We start from the raw sequence: 15,238 nt of genomic DNA, 5'->3' as shown, positions 1-15,238 counted from the left end.
TGGCCAGATCCTCACCGCTGAGGTTGGTTTTGGGGGCCTGTGCTTTAGGGCTCAGGAGGGAGTTTAAGGTTTCAAAAAGTCATTTTGGATTGTTGGATAGTGAAGTGATGAGGGTAGTGAAGTAGGATTGTTTGGCCAGATGAAGGGCAGAGTTGTAGGTTTTGAAAATGAATTTATAGTGGATAAAATCCTCTGCTAAAACAGATTTTCTCCACTGATGCTCAGCACACCTTGAGCAACGCTGAAGAAAATGTGTTTGCATTGTGTGCCAGGGCTGCCGTTGTCTATGTCGGGCCTTTCTGCGTGAAGAAGGTGCTGCTTCATCTAGGGCACTCTTCAGTGTATTATTGTAGTGTGACAATGCTAAGTCTGGACAGGAGAGGGAGAAGATGGGGGCTAGAGATGTGTGGAGATTGTCCATAAGCTGTTGTGTATTAATGGTACTTGTATTCCTATAAGTGTGGCAAGTGGGGGTGTCTCGGGTGAGGAGACAATTCTTGACAAAGAAGGAAAGTAGGTTGTAGTCCGAGAGCGGGAGAAGGGAGTTAGTAAAGTCATGCAGCGAGCAGAGACGGGAGAAAACCCGGTCCAGATTATTCCCGTCTTCATGCATAGTAAAATTAGTAAACTGTGAGAGGCCGAATGAGGAGATAACTCAGGGTGAAAGTACCGTTACAACGACAACGTATTGTGCTGTAACAATTGAACTTGGACTGCTCAGTAAAGTTAAACTATTTGAAGAGGACAAAGTGTCGCCTGTTGACTGTGCGGCTGTTCCAGGATTCACAATCGTGGAGTTAACGGAGGCCTCTGGCCAAAATGTGCATTATATCCAATTCACACAAAGCACAAAGGAGATGGGATATTATTTACTTGTGGGGTGCCAGGGTGTGGGAACGCAGCAGCCTCTTGCCCATGACTACCGCCCTGCACACCTTACACCTTATTGACATCTTCCCTGTAAGTCAGTTGGCCGGCACAGCAATTTAACATTAGCGTGTAGTCCGAACTTGTCAGTATCAGCGGGTTTAGACGCTAAGGGTATGAGCACACGATCAGGAGCCGCTGCGGGTTTGATGCTGCGTAAAAATCCGATGTCCACTATGCATCTGCGGATCACCCACGGAAACTGACATTTGGCGTGTCTTTCCAGACTGCAGCATGTCAATTTCTCTGGCGGGTCCGCATGCGGGCTTTCAACATAGACCTATCCTCTATGAGGAAAGTCCGCAGGTGAAAAAATTGCATAAAATGAGCGGAAGCCGCCGGCGGCTATTCCGCTGTCAGGGCCGTAGGCGGCTCGGGACAGTGTGCACATACCCTAATAGTCTAATGTGTATGGGGGGCTCAACTGGCAGTGTTTAGTTTGTGTACAAAGATGACTGATTTGGAGGTCTTCACTAAGCCCCAAGTTGTCATGAAACCCAATCAGCACCCTAAGTCACGTCACAGAGGTGATGTTTGGGTAATGCAAGCATTGCTCTGTTTGACTACTAAAATGCTGTGGTTGCTATTGGCCGCAGCATATAGGGGTTTAACCAGCTGGGATTGGAGTTGTGTCTGATTCCAGGTTATTACAGCAAGCGTTGGCAGTAATATGAAGCTGTTACGTACTGATACTACTTCTTGCAGTGCCATATCTATTGTGGATGTTGGCAAGGGTTAATAATTTACATGTAACCTTTGTACACTCCTCTAGGGTAAAACATTACACAACTTCAATGGAAGCCATTGGCCTGTCCATGAACTACATGGAAATTTCACTACTGATGTCTTATACCCATGACCTGCCATCACAGAGGGATGCCAACTACAGCGGGTTGTTTATGATTAATCTATAAAAACTCTCATAGTGCCTCCTGGATTTAGCTTTTTATGGAACATTGCCAGGGGAGTTATTTAAAAGCAGATTTGGTGATCTGCCAAGTCACAATGTGTGACATTTATTGTGAGACTGGGTACACACAGACACTATTCATGGGAGACGCCTGAAACTGAATTCTTTTCTATCGAAAAGTTAGACAAGTTTCTTATATACTTTGTATTTTAGCTTCTTAATATTTTAACAATCTCTACTTGTTTGAGGGTTTGTTAGAATTTTTCCATTGTAAGCAATCATCTGTGAGCTAAACACATTAGTTGATAGTAGTAGCGTAGCTGCCTAGGGGGCAGAGGGTGCAGTCATTTCAGGGTCCTGATTTGGAGGGACCCACCCAGAGCGACTGCCACCCTTAACTGTATCGGCATGCGCAGCACAAAGATAGAGTTAAACTCTGCGGTGGAGCAGGTGGAGCGCGGGGCGGTAGCTGCCGGCGAGGCATTCGTCTTCTCCTGTCATGCCCTGGCGCGCTACATAGAAGAGTGGGTCCTGGATGGATGTTGGTGCTGTGAGGGTGTTACGCCCGTGCAGGCTGCGTGTAGCCAATGGTGTTGGCTGGCAAGGACCATATATTTTAAAGTGCAATAAAGAAGACTCCCGTTCTAAAACACAGTATTTACCGAATGGCAACTTGTTAGGGTATGTGCACACGATGCAGAAATGAAGCAGAAAATTTCTGCATCATTTCTGCATCTCCCTGGCAGAAAAAACGCATGCAGATTGTGCATGCGTTTTCCTGCGGAATACATGCGGATTCACATGCGTTTCCACATGCGCATGTGGATTGACAAGCGCTTTCCAGGCGATTTTAGCATCACCTGGAAAGTGCTTGACAACTAGGTCACACTATATAAATCCATGCAAACAGCATGGATTTATATAGTGTGACCCGAGAGAATGGTAAAAATAAAAAATACATGTATACTTTACCCTCTGATGGCCCGCGCTGTCCTGCTCAATCCGTTCTCCCGGCTGCCGGCAACTTTGAATTGAAAGACCTGACGATGTCAGCGTCACGTGACCCGTCACATGACTCTGACGTCAGCGCAGGTCCTACAACTCACTGAAAGTGCCGGGAACCAAGCAGGAGCGCTGCGCGGGCCAACAGATGGTAAGTATATATATATTTTTTATTTTATTCTTTTTTTACAGCTTTTTTAATGGTACCTGGGTGTGGATGAGACTCTCCTCTCCTCCACACCCGGGTACCATCCGCACATTAGAACGCGCCAATTACGCAAGTACAGATGCAGTCTTGCGGAATTGGCGCGTTCTAATGCAAGTCAATGGCGGCAAAAACGCCGCGTTTACGCAAAATTAATTGACATGCTGCGGATTTTTGAGCACAGCGTTTACGCTGCGGAAAAATTCGCATCATGGGCACAGCACATGCGGATTTCAATTGGGGATCATTGCTGCCCTTCTACCATGCGTTTTTAATGCGTTCCCGCGGCGTTTAAGCAACTGCAAAAACGCCGCGGAAACGCATTAAATACGCATCGTGTGAACTCAGCCTTAAGGGTTATGTTCAAGGAGTAGCGGGTACAAAGTCTTATGGACGTTTCCTTCACAGTATAAAGCATTTTCACACAAATGCATAGGCGGATTATAATGAGGGCAATCTGGGCTGCCGCCGGGGGCCCATGGCCAGACTGCCCTCATTATAATGTCATGTGCGCGCACCGCCCGCAGGACAATGCAGCAGACGTGAACACGCAGCGCACTCTGCCTGGCCACCTCAGCTGTACTCACACGCAGAGCTCCTGGGATTCCCGGCTGTTGGCTCCAGCTCTGCAGCTCCTGTGGTGCTCGGTGCTGGCTCCGCCCCCTGCTCATCTTGTGCTCAGTGCTGCCTTTTCCTGTTCCCTCCTGCTGGCAGCTCTTGGTGACAGTAAGAAGCAAATAACTGCTTCCTGTTCTGTGAGAGAGTGACTTGGGCATGTCACCCAGTGTGCTGCAGGTTATGTGACCATGGGTGAGCCACAAAGCATATGACCATGGGGGGGCTACAGGGTATGTGTGACCATGGGGGGATGCGCAAGGTATGTGACCATTGGGGGCAGCAGGGTATGTGACCATGGGGGGGCTGCAGGGTATGTGACCATGGGGTGCCACTGGGTATGTGACCATGGGGGGCAGCAGGGTATATGACCATGGGGGGCTGCATGGTATGTGACCATGTTGGAGGGGCGCAAGATATGTGACCATGGGGGGCGGCAGGGTATGTGACCATGGGGAGACAGTGGGTATGTGACCATGGGGGGCTGCATGGTATGTGACCATGTTGGAGGGGCGCAAGATATGTGACCATGGGGGGCAGCAGGGTATGTGACCATGGGAGGGCTGCAGGTTATGGGACCATGTTAGGAGGGCTGCAGGGTATGTGACCATTGGGGGGCCACAGGGTATGTGACCAAGGGAGGGCAGCAGGGTATGTGACCATTGAGGAGGGCTGCAGGGTATGGGACCATAGGGGGCGGGCTGCAGGGTATGTGACCAAGGGAGGGCTGCAGGGTATGTGACCATGGGGGCAGCAGAGTATGTGACCAAGGGAGGGCTGCAGGGTATGGGACCATGGAGGAGGGCTGCAGGGTATGTGACCATGGGGGGCAGCAGGGTATGTGACCATGTGGGGGGATGCAGGGTATGTGACCAAGGGAGGGCAGCAGTGTATGTGACCATGGGGGGAGAGCTGCAGGGTATGTGACCATGGGGGGCAGCAGGGTATGTGACCAAGGGAGGACTGCAGGGTATGGGACCATGGGGGGGGGGCAACAGGGTATGGGACCATGGGGAGAGGGCTGCAGGATATGGGACCATGGGAAGCAGCAGGGTATGTGACCATGGGGGGGCTGCAGGGTATGTGACCCATGGAGGGCAGCAGGGTATGTGACCAAGGGAGGGCTGCAGGGTATGTGACCATGGGGGGGCAAGGTATGTGAACATAGGGGGCAGCAGGGTATGTGACCATGGGGGGAAGGCAGCAGGGTATGGGACCATGGGAAGCAGCAGGGTATGTGACCATGGGAGGGCAGCAGGGTATGTGACCATGGGAGGGTAGCAGGGTATGTGACCATGGGGGGGGCCGCAGGGTATGTGACCATGGGGGGGCGCAAGGTATGTTACCATGGGGGGGGCCGCCGGGTATGTGACCGGGGGGGCTGCTAGTGGCTGCATAGTATATTATCTGGGGGCTACAGATTAATGTTATCCTGTGGATTTGGGGGCTGCAAGGAGCTATGTGGGGGATCATACTATGTATTGGGAGCTATGTGAGGACTCATACTGTATGTATGTGACTGTGTGGGGGTTCATGTATGTTGGGGGCTCATACTGTATATTGGGGGACTATGTGGTGTCATTGTATGTAGGGGACTTTGTGTGGATTCATACTGTAAAAAAGGGAGTTATGTGGGCGCTCATACTGTACCTATGGGGCTACCAAAGGGGCTACCAAAGGGGCCCTTATACATAGGGGGGCTACCAAGGGAGCCCTCCAACAGAGTGAGTGTTACTAAGGGGGATCTCCTACAGAATGGGGGCTACAAAGGGGGCCCTCCTACAGAGTGGGGGCTAATAAAGGGGGAATCATACAGAGTGGGGACAATTAAGGGACCATTACAGTGTGGGGGGCTACGATACAGCGTGAGAGCTACTAAGGTGCCATAATACAGAACAGGGGCTACTAAGGGGGCAATGATACAGCATGGGGGCTACTAAGGGGGCCATGATACAGCATGGGGGATACTAAGGGGGCCATCATAGAGAGTGGGGACTATTGTGAAGGCCATCATACAGTTTGGGGACTACTGTGGGGACCATCATACAGTGATGGGGCTATCATACAGTGTTGGGGCTAATGTGTGTTGCCATCGTACAGTGAGAGGACCATCAAATAGTGTGAGAGCTTTTAAGGGGCCATTGTACATTGTGGGGGCTACTAAGAAGCCATGGCACAGTGAGGAGGCTACTGTGGGGCGATTATACAGTGTAATGGCTACTGTGGGGCCATCATACAGTGTGGGGGCTACTAAGGGGCCAGTATGCAGTGTGTGGCTATTATAGAGTATGTGGCTACTAAGGGGCTTTCATACAGTATGGGGGCTCGTGTGGGGCCCATCATACAGTGTGGGCGCTACTCTGGGGGCATCATACCGTGTATTGGGATCTGTGGGGAGATCATACTTATAGAGGGGAGCTGTGGGCCCATCATATTGTGTAAAGGGGAGCTTTGGGCCCATTATACTGTGTATAGTGTAGCTATGGGAATATCAACCTGTAGGGGGAAGCTGTGAGGACATCATACTGTGTATAGGGGAGATGTGGGGAAATCATACTGTGTAGAGGGGAGTTATGGGGACATCATACTGTGTACGGGGAGCTGTGAGGACATCATACTGTGTAGAGTGGAGCCGTGGGGACATCATACTGTGTGGGGAGAGCTGTGGGCCCATCATAATGTGTACAGGGGAGCTGTGATGACATCATACTGTGTATAGGGGAGCTGTACATGGGGGGACTCAGGAGACATGTTAAGTGGGCACTTATTGTTATAGGGGCACTCAGGGAATTGTGACTGTCAAAGGGGCACACGGGGAATTATTACTTTCTAGGGGGCAAAATGTGGGCACTGTTTTCTAGGGCTCTTGCACAGGACATTAATCTTTTCTAGGGGCCAATTGACAAATTTACACAGGGGGCATTTTACTTTGTAACGTGCACAGTGATGTGCATTACTATGTGGGTCACTAAGAGGAGCACTGTTTTTGTTCCACACAGCACTTGCAGTAATAGAGACACATACCGTATGGCAGCAGCAGCTCAGCATTGGGGTATCAGTAGGATGAGGAGTTTGTGCAGGTTGGGAATAGATAGGGACGGTGCTGGAAATGTGAGAAGTCAAATGTGTCTTTGTTGCAAACTGTAGACAAGTCGTGGCTGGACAAATTGTCATGTTCGTCAGGGCCAGATGGAAAAAAGATGGGAAAATTGAACGACTCCATCAGAAAGAACATCAGCTGTAACTCACTAACTGTAACTGTACTGTAATCACTTTTATGTTCTGCAGCACTGGTATTTAACACTATTTGTCACCATATGGTGGTAATATCAATGTTGGTCTTTGTATATTGATTCATTTTCAGTAACAGCACGGTCATCTGCAGAGGTTCCCCTAAACCCACTATTAGGGTGCGCCGCCGTAGTTGTAAACATGGTTACCTGGTTAGGGGCCCACTTAGAAGTTTTTCATCCCTTAGCTGAACGCATAGTTACGCCTCTGCTTGGTAGCATAAAGCCCCCATACACATTTGACTAATGTCAGCCGAACACCTCGATATCAATGGATTTGAACAATAATCTAAACTGTATGGGATCCCAGGACAATTTGTTGTTGGGGGAAATACCAATCCAGCATGTCCGATTTCAGATTGCTGATCGTATTGTCTCCTGGAGATAAGCAGTCTCCAGACACATCTCTAAAATTATGTGTGCAAGTAGGGTTTTTTTAGGTGTTTTTTGAAGTGGGTCCACACAAAAAATGCTTGAAAACTCTTCCTATTCATTTCTATTGTAAAACCACTTTGTTGTTCATATGTTCAGTCTTTTGAGTGTTTTTTTTTCCACTTCAGGTTTTGAAAAACGCTTATTGAAGAAAAACAGAGTGGATGCTCTTTGAAGTGGGTTCCTGATGTAAACAGCTCCAAATCAAGCTCTTTTCAATCAAAAAGCTGAGAAAAAAAAGCTTCAGGAAAAAAATTCTTCCACAAACTGGCGACAGAAGGAGCATTTCCTGCAGCGGGTTCCCCTGTAAAAACGTGCTGTTTTTAACTGCTTCAGAAAATCTCTGTGTGCACATACCCTTAGCCTCCAATCAGATACATACTTTGGATGTAAGGAAGTTTGTGTGGTGCCACATTGGGTGTTTAGCGCAGGTGACCTGTGATCTCAACCAGTCTGCTCACCAACCAGCCACACACAATATACACCAAACTCCGCGCCTGGCATTCATATTTACATACATTTTAATTGAATAAAAAGGTTATGCAGCCCGCAAATGATGCAGGGCGGCTTGTTCGGCCCTCTATCTGCACAAAGGCCACATAGTTACTGAAGGTATTCCATACAAAGGGCCAGCATGAACTGAACATAAGCCAAGACTAGATAACATAACTGGTTGGAAGTACTGATCCAATGCAACAATATACAGTCATGGCCAAAAGTATTGAGAATGAGACAAATAGTATTTTTTCCAAAGTTTACTGCTTCATTTTTTGTAATGGCAATTTGCATATACTCCTGAATGTCAAAGAGTGATCAGCTTAACAGCAATTACTGTACTTGCAAAGTCAATATTTGCCCAGAAAATGAACTTTAACCCGCAAAACTCATTTCAACATCATTGCAGTCCTGCCTTAAAAGGAGCAGCTAACATCGTTTTAGTGATTGATCCATTAACACAGGTGTGGGTGTTGATGAGGACAGGGCTGGCGATCAATCAGTCATGATTAAGTATGAATGACATCACTGGACACTTTAAAAGGAGGCTGGTTCTTGGTATCATTGTTTCTCTTCAGTTAACCATGGTTATCTCTAAAGAAACACGTGCAGCCATCATTGCATTGCACAAAAATGGCCTAACAGGGAAGAGTATCGCAGCTACAAAGATTGCACCTCAGTCAACAATCTATCGCGTCATCAAGAACTTCAAGGAGAGAGCTTCCATTGTTGTCAAAAAGGCTCCAGGGCACCCAAGAAAGACCAGCAAGCGCCAGGACCGTATCTTAAAACTCTTTCAGCTGCGGGATCGGACTACCAGCAGTGCCGAGCTTGCTCAGGAATGGCAGCAGGCTGGTGTGAGTGCTTCTGCACGCACTGTGAGGCGGAGACTCTTTGAGCAAGGGCTGGTTTCAAGGAGGGCAGCAAAGAAGCCACTTCTCTCCAGAAAAAACATCAGGGACCGACTGATATTCCGCAAAAGGTACAGGGAGTGGACTGCTGAGGACTGGGGCAAAGTCATTTTCTCTGATAAATCCCCTTTTCGATTGTTTGGGACATCTGGAAAACAGCTTATTCGGAGAAGAAGAGGTGAGCGCTACCACCAGTCTTGCCTCATGCCAACTGTAAAGCATCCTGAAACCATTCATGTGTGGGGTTGCTTCTCAGCCAAGGGAATCGGCTCACTCACAGTCTTGCCTAAAAACACAGCCATGAATAAAGAATGGTACCAGAATGTCCTCCAAGAGCAACTTCTCCCAACCGTCCAAGAGCAGTTTGGCGCCCAAAAATGCCTTTTCCAGCATGATGGAGCACCTTGCCATAAAGCAAAGGTGATAACAAAATGGCTCATGGAACAAAACATAGAGATTTTGGGTCCATGGCCTGGAAACTCCCCAGATCTTAATCCCATTGAGAACTTTGGGGTCAATCATCAAGAGATGGGTGGACAAACACAAACCAACAAATTCTGGCAAAATGCAAGCATTGATTATGCAAGAATGGACTGCTATCATTCAGGATTTGGTCCAAAAGTTGATTGAGAGCATGCCAGGGAGAATTACAGAGGTCTTGAAGAAGAAGGGGCAACACTGCAAATATTGACTTGATGCATTAACTCATTCTAACTGTCAATATAACCTATTGGTACTCATAATACGATTGCAATTATATTTCTGTATGTGATATAAACATCAGACAAACACTAATAAAAACCAGAGGCCAACAGATCATGTGAAAATATAATTTTGGTGTCATTCTCAAAACTTTTGGCCATGACTGTAGTTCAAGGATATACAGGTGCATCTCACAAAATTAGAATATCATCAAACAGTTAATTTATTTTAGTTCTTCAATACAAAAAGTGCAACTCATATATTATATAGAGCCATTACAAACAGAGTGATCTATTTCAAGTGTTTATTTCTGTTAATGTTGATGATTATGGCTTACAACCAATGAAAACATAAAAGTCATTATCTCAGTAAATTAGAATAATTAACAAAAAACACCTGCAAAGGCTTCCGAAGCATTTAAAAAGGTCCCTTAGTCTCTTTCAGTAGGCTCCACAATCATAGGGAAGACTGCTGACTTGACAGATGTCCAGAAGGCAGTCATTGACACACTCCACAAGGTCCCAGAGTTCCAATTTTCATTTGGAAATCAAGGTCCCAGAGTCTGGAGGAAGAGTGGAGAGGCACACAATCCAAGCTGCTTGAGGTCTAGTGTGAAGTTTCCACAATCAGTGATGGTTTAGGGAGCCATGTCATCTGCTGGTGTAGGTCCACTGTGTTTTATCAAGACCAAAGTCAGCGCAGCCGTCTACCAGGAGATTTTAGAGCACTTCATGCTTCCCTCTGCTGACAAGCTTTTTGGAGATGGAAATTTCATTCTCCAGCAGGACTTGGCACCTGTCCACACTGCCAAAAGTACCAATACCTGGTTTAAAAACAACAGTATCACTGTGCTTGATTGGCCAGCAAACTCGCCTGACCTTAACCCCATAGAGAATCTATGGAGTATTATCAAAAGGAAGATGAGAGACACCAGACTCAACAATGCAGACGAGCTGAAGGCTGCTATCAAAGCAACCTAGGCTTCCATAACACCTCAACAGTGCCACAGGCTGATCGCCTCCTTGCCACGCCGCATTGATGCAAAAGGAGCCCTGACCAAGTATTGAGTGCATTTACTGAACATACATTTCAGTAGGCCAACATTTCAGATTTTAAAAACATTTTTCAAGCTGATGTTATAAAGTATTCTAATTTACTGAGATAATGATTTTTGTGTTTTCATTGACTGTAAGCCATAATCATCAACATTAACAGAAATAAACACTTGAAATAGATCACTCTGTTTGTAATGACTCTATATAATATGAGTTTCACTTTTAGTATTGAAGAACTGAAATAAATTAACTTTTTGATGATATTCTAATTTTGTGAGATGCACCTGTATATTGGTTGTGGCAAAATGTTTTGGTTTAAACCCATTGCAATCTGGTTCTCATGTAAACACCGGTGTCAAAAATTGGGCAACTGTCAAACATTAGTAAGACTGGCAGAACCGTTTCAGTATGGGGGCCTCCTGAATGTCAGTTGGTGGCAATAACGATTGGGCAGTCTGAATTAATATCCTTTGGTTCAATCCTCATTTTTGAGGGGGAGATAAGTGGCTTCTGGAGGAGTCTGACAACGGCTTACTCCACGTCCCCAATAAAAAAACAAGAACACTTGGACGAGCTGAGCATTTATGTTTGTGGGTGATTTGGGACTGGTTGCAAATGAGCAATGATCTACTGTGTATGGGCACCTTAGAAGTGAAATTGTGCAATAAGAGTCACTGACCGCAGATTAGCAATTCTCTTGCCAACCTAATAAATAACATTTCTTAAACAGTATAAGATAAACTTCATACTACCAGCATAATACTTTTACATTTACTCTTTTTTGTGTTTTTTTCCCTAGTATTTGTTATTTAACCTGTGTATTTCTAGGGCGTATTCACTAAGACTGTTCAGGGAACTGCTAACTTGAAGTAGGACACAGCCCATCCCTCAATGCTGCTGTTCAAAGGTCTTAGCAGCAATAAGTGGCTGATACAATGTGTAACAGTAATTTTCTATACCCCGAGAAGTAAAAGATCGAGTCAGAGTGAAATTCCTAATATATGTATGCTAGAGAGTACATTTGTACTAAAACTGGAAGGATTTACCTGTCTTCTCTGCAAAATTCATTAATCATGTCTATTAGTGTATAGGTCATGAATATATCCTGTCTACACTAATCTGACATGACTCATTTAAAGAGAACCATTCACTAGTTAGAGTACACATGTCAAACTCTGGCCTGCAGGGTGATTATATTTGGCTCGCGATGCCGGCACCGACCCCCCATTATACTGTATGGAGCACTATGTGGGGCCATTATACTTTATAGACGACTATGTGGGGCCCATTATTCGGTATGGTGGACTATGCAGGGCCCATTTTCCTGTATGGAGGACTATTTGGGCCTCATTACTGTATGGAGCACTTTGTGGGCCCATTATACTGTATGGAGGACTATGTGGGACCCATTGTACATTGTGGAGGGCTGTTAATAGACACGGGATGGCCCGTGACTTTGTCCAAGTTTTTTATTTTGGCCCTCTCTCTATTTGTGTTTGACATCCCTGAGTTAGAGCGTGGTAAACTGGCCACATCATGGAATAGTGGCTACAGAGCTGAGTAAAACATAGTTTTTATTTTTAATTTCTCTTTTCCATAGCGGAGATATTAGCTTGTAAAAGTTAGGTTTTAGTTTATGGTACAGTTTGACTGGTTCTTACCAGAAATTTTTTTTTTTGTTGGGGGGGGGGGGGGGTGTATTTCCTCCTCTGCATGAGGTTGACCAATCAAAAGCAGGCAGCAGCCGACTTGGGAAAAAACAATACGCCCTTCTGTCCTCACTGATCTCTGCAGCTATACAGATCTATTATAAAATGCTCAGCATCTGTAGCCACCACTAGAGGGAGCTTAAAATCTTATTGCATACTGATTTGTAAATGAGATTAACAGTATGCAGAAAGCACTTAAGTTCCCTCTAGTGTTAGATGCTGGCTACCTACATGTTGTTATTGAACTTGGGGATCTGTACCGGACAAAAATAACTTCAAACCATATTAAATGGGTATTCCCTAGATTTCCTGAAAGTTGCCTATTAGCAGGCAATATGATAACAAATTAATTATCAAAATGTGCCCAGAATAATAAATTAATGGCTCTTCAATACAACATCAAATACTTACTGTCCTTACTGGGCACTTTGGATTTTAAATTGTTTTAATATATTTTGTTTTCATTAAATATCGATTATTTTATTCTATGGTTCTCTTCACTCGGCCGATTCTACAACCCCTGGCAAAAATTATGGAATCACCAGGCTCGGAGGATGTTCATTCAGTTTTTTAATGTTGTTGAAAAAAAGCAGATCACAGACATGGCACAAAACTAAAGTCATTTCAAATGGCAACTTTAGGGCTTTAAGAAACAGTAAAAGAAATCAAGATTAAAAATGTGGTACTCAGTAAGGATAATTTTTTTTCAGACCAAGCAGAGGGAAAAAGTTATGGAATCACTCAATTCAGAGGAAAAAAATATGGAATCACCCTGTAAATTTTAATTTCCAAAACTAACACCACCTGCATCAAATTAGATCTGCTCGTTAGTCTGCATCTAAAAAGGAGTAATCACACCTTGGAGAGCTGTTGCACCAAGTGGACTGACATGAATCATGGCTCCAACACGAGAGATGTCAATTGAAACAAAGGAGAGTGTGGCACCCCAGGGGTCTGGTTTTCCACAGTAATGTAATGTTATGTCTGAGAGCAGGTGGGAGGTCCTTTGGTCAGGGATCCTGTGCATGCCACACCTCCTGCCCAGTCTTGGGAGGGGAAGAACTTCCCCTGTATAAACCCGGGGCTGAGGCAGGGTGAGTCAGACAAGTGGAGTAGAGACAAGAAGCAGCATAGGAAACAGCAGAGTTACAAGGAGTCAGGGGCTGGCAGCCGCAGAGCTCGCCCTGACTAAGAAGACTTCTTTCCGGACCCGGAGTCCGAGGCTGTGGGGACTAACTCCTACCCAGCAGCAGAATCCGTCAGGCAGGGGATTTCAGGTCCTCTGGCCCAGAAGCCCGAAGGCACGGTCACACGCGTGGGACCAGCACCGCCATCGTGGAGCGGAAGCCATTAGAAGGCCCCGAGTCACCGGCCATACGGGTGAGCACCACACGGTACACTCAGGGACGTGGGCTACTTACATCAGCTTCTAGCAAGGTAGCCAGAAGAGTACAGTCAGTTTGGGAGGCCTACAACTACGCCTGGCCAGGGGAGATCCCATCTGCTCAAGGACTGACCAGGCCCCGTTCGCTAGCAAGTACTCCGGGAGGGTCTATCATTGTCACCAGTAAAGACCCTGAACTACACCGTACCGTCTCTGAGTGGTTCCTGCTACCCCCATCATCCACGTCGGCTGCCCTGAGACCATACCCCTCCCGTTGGGGGTTATACTATCACGCTGCATAATCCTACCATCGGCCTCAGCGGTCTGCCCCGCAGCAGCAGCTCCCTGGCTGCACTCAACGGGTGGCGTAGTCATCAACTATTTACTACTAATAGACTGCCGTCTAGTTTGACTCCCTGGGCACGGACCGGGTCACCGCCACGAGACTACAACCCTCCACGGATCCGGCTCCGGGTAAGCTCCCGCGTGCGCACCGCAGCGCGACACAGGCCCAGGGGCGCGTCAAGAGGATTATCAAACTCTTAAAAAAAGGTAAATCATCACGCAATGTTGCAAAAGATGTTGGTTGTTCACAGTCAGCTGTGTCTAAAATCTGGACCAAATACAAACAACATGGGAAGGTTGTTAAAGGCAAACATACTGGTAGACCAAGGAAGACATCAAAGCGTCAAGACCGGATACTTAAAGCAATATGTCTCCAAAACAGGAAATGCACAACAAAACAAATGAGGAACGAATGGGAGGAAACTGGAGTCAATGTCTGTGACCGAACTGTAAGAAACCGCCTAAAGGAAATGGGATTTACATACAAAACAGCTAAGCATAAGCCATCATTAACACCAAAACAGAAAAAAACAAGGTTACAATGGGCTAAGGAAAAGTAATCGTGGCCTGTGGATGACTGGATGAAAGTCATATTCAGTGATGAATCGCGAATCTGCATTGGGCAAGGTGATGATGCTGGAACTTTTGTTTGGTACTGTTCCAATGAGATTTATAAAGATGACAGCATGAAGAGAACATGCAAATTTCCACAGTCATTGATGATATGGGGCTGCATGTCAGGTAAAGGCACTGGGCCGATGGCTGTCATTACATCTTCAATAAATGCCCAAGTTTACATTGATATTTTGGACAGTTTTCTTATCCCATCAATTGAAAGGATGTTTGGGGATGATGACATCATTTTTCAAGATGATAATGCATCCTGCCATAGAGCAAAAACTGTGAAAACATTCCTTGAAAGAAGACACATAAGGTCAATGTCATGGCCTGCAAATAGTCCGGATCTCAATCCAATTGAAAATCTTTGGTGGAAGTTGAAGAAAATGGTCCATGACAAGGCTCCAACCTGCAAAGCTAATCAGGCAACAGCAATCAGAGAAAGTTGGAGCCAGATTGATGAAGAGTACTGTTTGTCACTCATTAAGTCCATGCCTCAGACACTGCAAGCTGTTCTTAAAGCCAGAAGTGGTGCAAGAAAATACTAGTGATGTATTGGAGTGTTCTTTTGTGCGTTTGTTTTTCATGATTCCATCATTTTTTCCTCGGAATTGAGTGATTCCATAATTTTTTCCCTC

General features: G+C 46.0%; 1 protein-coding gene across 9 annotated transcripts in view; it reads right to left on the bottom strand.

Annotated features, from left to right (window-relative positions):
- Positions 1–15,238, bottom strand: part of LOC141272555 (ret finger protein-like 4A) — a 96,333-nt gene that overhangs the window by 21,404 nt on the left and 59,691 nt on the right. The window contains exon 1 of one of the 9 annotated variants that reach the window (XM_073683393.1): positions 3,632–3,719. The exons of the other annotated variants lie outside the window; for them this stretch is intronic. Within the exon in view, the coding sequence (XP_073539494.1) occupies positions 3,632–3,715 (84 nt within the window). The 5' untranslated portion in view covers positions 3,716–3,719. Of the gene's footprint in view, positions 1–3,631; positions 3,720–15,238 lie in introns of those variants that run through there. 9 annotated transcript variants of the gene reach the window in all.

Source organism: Phyllobates terribilis, unplaced genomic scaffold, assembly GCF_046119375.1.
Source record: "Phyllobates terribilis strain yellow unplaced genomic scaffold, ASM4611937v1 Scaffold_5__5_contigs__length_657084704, whole genome shotgun sequence".
Lineage (NCBI taxonomy): Eukaryota > Metazoa > Chordata > Amphibia > Anura > Dendrobatidae > Phyllobates > Phyllobates terribilis.
The sequence above is the reverse complement of the archived record's forward strand: the minus strand, read 5'-3'. Positions and strand labels throughout refer to the sequence as shown.